General features: G+C 45.2%; 1 protein-coding gene across 2 annotated transcripts in view; it reads left to right on the top strand.

Annotated features, from left to right (window-relative positions):
• The window catches only part of ZFYVE27 (zinc finger FYVE-type containing 27), a 25,005-nt gene that overhangs the window by 6,629 nt on the left and 12,312 nt on the right, over positions 1 to 6,064 (top strand). For both annotated transcript variants that reach the window (XM_003787288.3, XM_012803663.2), the window contains exons 3-5: positions 170 to 240; positions 1,958 to 2,144; positions 4,913 to 5,008. In XM_003787288.3, coding sequence (XP_003787336.1) covers positions 170 to 240; positions 1,958 to 2,144; positions 4,913 to 5,008 — 354 coding nt within the window. The remainder of the gene's footprint in view (positions 1 to 169; positions 241 to 1,957; positions 2,145 to 4,912; positions 5,009 to 6,064) is intronic.

Below are 6,064 nucleotides of genomic sequence, written 5' to 3'. Positions count from 1 at the left end.
GCCACCTTAGGTGTATGTGGCTGGTGCCTTAGCTGCTTGAGCCCCAGGCGCCAAGCCCCAGGCCACTTCTGGTTTTGGTGCCCTGCCTGTGCTGTTCTCCCCTTCCCGCATGGCCCCTCCCCAACTGGAAGAGCACTTGCTATAGTGACTAGGACTCTCTGTGTTGTAGGTGGCAGATGCCTTTGTGTTCCTTGCTGACCTGCCTGGGCCTCAACGTCTTGTTCCTCACTTTGAATGAGGGTAAGAATTGCTTGCAGGGCAGTGAATGGGTGTGGGGGGAGAGCACCAAGGCTCTTCCCTGCCGGAGGGAGCTGTTCATTTGGCCCTGGAGTAGACCTCCCTGTGTCTGTTTGGTATCAGGAAACAGGCTCCAGAGATGTCCAGGCTGAGCTGCCTGGTATGACTTGGGCAAAGTATTGAACCTCTCTGCTAAGGCCTAATTTTCTTCATCTCTAAAGAGAGGTTAATAATGGTACTTTCCTCCTAGAGTATTTGTGAGGAATGAGATAGTCTAACACTTGGCATGGTGCCTGACACAGAATAAGTAGCTGACATATAAAGCTGCTATCTTTGTTATTATTGCTTCCATCTTGACTGCTAATACATTGACCTTTTTCCATTCTGGTTTCCAAACTAATTCAGGAGTCATTATTATGATTCAGGAATCATTTGGGGACATGACATGGGGTAAGGGTACTAGGATGAGCTGATCAGGATCTTTGCCATATCTGTTGATTTCCTCCGGTTCAGCAAACAAGCCTGGTAGGACTACTGGGCAGTTAGCAGCAAGCAGTGAGGACTGGGACAAAGGCTTTGAGGTGGAAATGTGGTCAGGTGGGTGTCTGTGGGGCTATTTGCCAGTAGGATCTCCTGTAGACCCTCTATTATAGTATATGCTGTGACCCAGACCTTACTGTGGTTGGAACTGGCAGATAAGCTATAGAAAAAGCCAACACTCTCAGGGAAAATGAGTGAAGGGTCTGGGACAGAATGTTCTGAGAATCTAGTCCTTTACTCATGTATTCTAATATTGAGCTCATTTCTTAAGGGTCTCCTTTGTTTCTTCTGGAGATAAGGATTCAGTGGGTTGAAAATAAACTCATATCACACAAGATCTCATTCTCTGTTACTTAGTTGGACTCCTCTTTGCCTGATCAAAACTTCCCAGGGTATTAGATTTTTTGGAATATGTTTCTAGAGTAAATCATATGTTCGTATGACAGATATTTAATAAGCATTTATTATGGGCTTGCTATTGGGGTTTCATGTTACACGGAAGAAGTTCCTTCTTTGAATTTTATCTCAACCTCATCATTTCTCAAGCCACATTGGTCTGTAGTATCTTTTTTTTAATTGAGACAGAGTCTCACTTTGTCACCCTTGGTAGAGTGCTATGGCGTCATAGCTCACAGCAACCTCAAACTCTAGGGCTCAAGTGATTCTCTTGGTTCAGCCTCCCAAGTAGCTGGGACTATAGGTGCCTGCTACAACCACCAGCTGTTTTATTTATATTTTTTTGTTTAGCATGCCCGGACTGGGTTTGAACCCACCAGCCCTGGAGCATGTGTCTGGAGCCGTACCTACTGAGCTACAGGTGCCCAGCCATGGTCTGTGGTATCTTAAAAGCCAAAGGAAAGGCTTCCAGTCTGCCTTAGTGGCCAGTCATCAGGAGCTCCCAGCAGTCAGGCCCCCCACCATTAGCTGCCTATGTGATGTGCTAGCTGAGACAAAGTCCCAGCTTTCAAGAGTCTGCTTAGATCAGTAGAGGAGACAATGGACATGCCCATGATCTGTCATGTGATGAACAAATGCAGCTGGATTGAGGGGGCTGGAGAGTGGGCGTGAGATCCTATGTCACACAGGGAGCAGGGAAAGCCTTCAGGTGGTGGGCACGTGGGTGTGCAGGCTCCTGGACCTTGCCTGCCTGAGTCACCTGCAATGTTCTTGGTCCCTGCAGGGGCATGGTGCTCAGTAGGAGCCCTGGTGATTTCGGTACCCGCCCTGCTGGGCTACCTTCAGGAGGTTTGCCGGGCACGGCTGCCCGAGTTGGAGCTGATGCGGAGGAAGTATCACAGCGTGAGGCAGGAGGACCTGCAGAAAGTTCGCATGTCTCGCCCTGAGGCTGTGGCTGAGGTGAAAAGCTTGTAAGTATGGAAGGGAGACCAGGGAAGGAGAGGAACAAACCTGTTAGTTATAACAGTCAGAGTGGCCACCACACTAACTACTTGCTGTGTGTGCCAGACATTGTATTAGGCAAACCACAGATGTTACTTTATTGGTTCATATATTTACATGTCTTTTTATTGGTTCCTCCATTTTTGGATGGAGGAGAAGGCTTACATAGCTAGAAAGTGACCAAGCTGGGATGAGAATCCAGTTCTAGCTTATTTCATAGTTTGTATTCTTTCCAGGAGAGAGGTGGTTTAGGGTCTTGACTAAGCACATGCATGTATGAACCAACACCTAGTTCCAGTCCTGGCCCTTCTGTTTACTTGCTGTATAACATTGGGCAAGTTCCTTAGCCCCCTGTGCCTTAGGTTCTTCATCTGTTAAATGGGATGATGATAGTGCTTACTCATAGGGTCAGTGTGAAGAGGAATGAGTGTCTGGTACCCAGGAGTGTTCAGTAAACATAGTCATCATCACTGTGGAGTAACTTCCTAACTATGACAGTACTTTATAGAGGAAGCATTTGAAGACTGTTGGATAATTAACTGTAACAGCTGCAGTGCCAGTGGGCATTTACTCATCCCTTCCCTGGACCAGGCTCTGTGTAGAAATAAGAAAAGTTATAAACAGATACCTGGATCTTGCCTCAGAAATTCTGAGTCAGTTTTCCAGAGTGGGGCCTGGCTATCTGTTTTTTTTAAGACTTCTTTGGCTTGGCGTCCATAGCTCCGTGAGTAAGGATGCCAGCCACATACACCAAAGCTGGCAGGTTCGAGCCTAGCCCGGGCCTGCTAAACAACAATGACAACTGCAACCAAAAAATAGCTGACTGTTGTAGTGGGCTCATGGGCTCCTGTAATCCTAGCTACTTGGGAGGCTGAGGCAAGAGAATCACTTAAGCTCAAGAGTTTGAGGTTGCTGTGAGCTGTGATGCCACGGCACTCTACCGAGGGTGACAAAGTAAGACTCTGTCTCAAAAAAAAGACTTTTTAATGTTGAAATAATTTTAAACTTAAAGAAACATTGCAAGGAGAACAACTATGTGAGTTCGTATTTGCCCAGGCAAAACAGTTATTCAGATTTTGCCACATTGGCTTTATCTGTCTCACCATATGTATACATTATTTTCTTTTTCTTGAATCATTTGAAATATCATCCCTGTTTACCCCAAATACTTCAGCATGTGTTTCCTAAGAACAAGGCTAGTGTGTTATCATAGCTCACTGCAACCTAAAGCTTCTGACCCTCCTTCCTCAGTTTCCTAGGACAATGGTCATGCACTACCATACCCAGCTAATTCTAAAATATATATATATATATATATATTTTTTTTTTTTTTTTAAGAGACAGAGTCTTACTTTATTGTCCTTGGTAGAGTGCTGTGGCCTCACAGCTCACACCAACCTCCAGGTCTTGGGCTTAGGTGATTCTCTTGCCTCAGCCTCCTGAGTAGGTGGGACTACAGGTGCCGGCCACAACACCCGGCTACTTTGTTGTTGTTGCAATTTGGCCAGGGCTGGGTTCGAACTCACCACCCTCGGTATATGGGACCGGCGCCCTACTCACTGACCCACAGGCACTGCCCTAATTCTAAAATATTTTTATGGAAATGAGTTCTTGCCGTTGCCTAGGCTGGTCTTGAACTCCTGGGCTCAAGCAGTCCTCCTGTCTTGGCCAACCAAAGTGTTAGGATTACAGGTGTGAGCCACTGTGCCTGGCTACAAAGCTGATTTTCTAATTATTCCATCTACATTTTTCAACTGGCCTACCGTAAGAAAGCTTTTTCTTATTTCTTTATTATTAGTATGAACTCATAGATTTTTATTCAATGAGTCATAATCTGTTATTGTCATTATTTATTTTGATCTCAAAGTTTTAGCCAATAGGACCTCTTTTTGAGCTGGCTCCTGTGTTCTTTGCAAATAATTTTTTTTTCCCAGAAATTATGTCTCACTGTATTTCCCAGGCTGTTCTTGAACTCCTGGGTTCAAGGAATCTTTTTGCCTCCCAAGCAGCTAGGATTATAGGTGTGCACCATGTGTAGCCCCATTCATTTTTGAGTACTCCCTTGCTTTATAGTACAACAAGATGTTCAAATTCATCTTACACTTCCCTGTATCAGCCCTAGAATCAGCCTTTTCTCCAGGGAGCCTTCAGAAACCCGAATCTGGGTGCAGAATGTGGTCATGGCTTCTGGGGTGTATCCATGTTTAAAAATAACAACTATTGGCAGTGCCTATGGCTCAAGGAGTAGGGCGTTGGCCCCATATACCGGAGGTGGCGGGTTCAAACCTGGCCCTGGCCGTAAAACTGCCAAAAAAAATAAAAACAAAAATAAAAAACTACTCCCTGAGTGACTGTGTCACGTTCCAGGTGGAGAAACATTGATTTACATCCTGCTATTTATCCTCCTAGTTGCTATGTACCTGTGATGTGGGTAGGCTGTTCCTCATTTTATAGTGAGGAAACTGCAACCCTGGAAAAGTTAAGTAGCCTGCCTGACATCAACAGCTAGGAAGAGACCAAAGCAGGAAGCTGTTTCCATCTCAGCAAGGGGCTTTGAAAAGGGGACTGAAATGTACCTCCGGTGGGGATTGGCCAGGCTCTCTTCTCCCAAGCTCTCTCCAGTGTGCTCTAGTGTGTTTGAGGAGATTCCCAGGCTCTGCATCTCTAGGGCTAATGTCCAGCCCTGCAGGCGGGTGGGGCAGGGCCTGCCTACTTACCCAAGCCTCTCTGTCTGCAGCTTGATCCAGCTGGAGGCCTTCCTGAGTCGCCTGTGCTGTACCTGCGAAGCAGCCTACCGGGTGCTGCATTGGGAGAACCCTGTCGTGTCCTCACAGTGAGTGGCCCCTCCTCCCCCACTACTGTCGGAATTGGCAGCTTAAGTCTGAGCAAAGCAGCCACCTAGAGAGGGCCTTTGTCCCCCAGGGGAAGAGCACTGCCTGGGCTCTTGTGTGTAGATCTGCTGCACATAGGCTTGTGGGCTCTAGTGCACTTTTATTTAGATACTTTCTTTTATGTGTGATAAAAACATTTTAATAAACAGAACAATAACTCACCATGTACTGTCAGGATATAGCAGCTGATCTCATGTTTGGCTTGCCTTTTAGAGTTTGTCATATGTATATACTTTATAGAGACACAGCTTCATAGGGTATGTTAGGTTTTTCTTTTGTTTTTTATATAAATGGTTTCCTTTGCACGTAGGCTTTGGAGTTATTTGTAATACCAGGTTAATATAAATGCTGAATATATTATAATTTATGGAAACATTGTGTTATATAATTAGTCATTTTCTACTTTTTATTACTATCCCTGTGGCGAACATTTTCATGGATTTAGCTTTACTCTTCTGAAATTTTTTTCTTATAAATTCAAGGATGAAACTACTGCAATAGAAGGAGTGAATGTTTTTGAGGTTCTTATATATGAATGATAATGATAACTAATACCTACTGAGTCTCCCCCTGTGCCAGGCACTGTGCTCGTCACTCTCTGTGTATTCCCTCACTCTTCATCTCTGCTAGATAGACACTACTTAATCCCCATTTTATGTGTGAAGGGATAATGCCCAGAGAGCCAAGAGACGTCAAAGAATCTCCAAATGGAAAGAGGCAGAGCTGGATTCCAACATGCCTGTCTTATTCTAGACTTCAGAGTCTAGATCCTGGGGAGTAATGATTGCTGAACCAGTTTATGTGCCCCCAGCCTCAGATGCTGCTGTAGCCTCACCAGTGTCATTGTCAGCAGCCAGCCACTTGTGGGTAGTTCTCAGCCTTTTCTGGTCATTACTTTCCACTGGTTTGATTAGCATGTCTTGTTTATTAACTGTGCCCAGAGCTACGTATATCTCTTACTTAAACCTTGGGCATGTGGGTGTGGTCCAAACCAGTTT

The sequence above is a fragment of the Otolemur garnettii genome, unplaced genomic scaffold (assembly GCF_000181295.1).
Source record: "Otolemur garnettii isolate 467f Iridium unplaced genomic scaffold, OtoGar3 scaffold00021, whole genome shotgun sequence".
NCBI classification, from domain to species: Eukaryota; Metazoa; Chordata; class Mammalia; order Primates; family Galagidae; genus Otolemur; species Otolemur garnettii.
The sequence above is the reverse complement of the archived record's forward strand: the minus strand, read 5'-3'. Positions and strand labels throughout refer to the sequence as shown.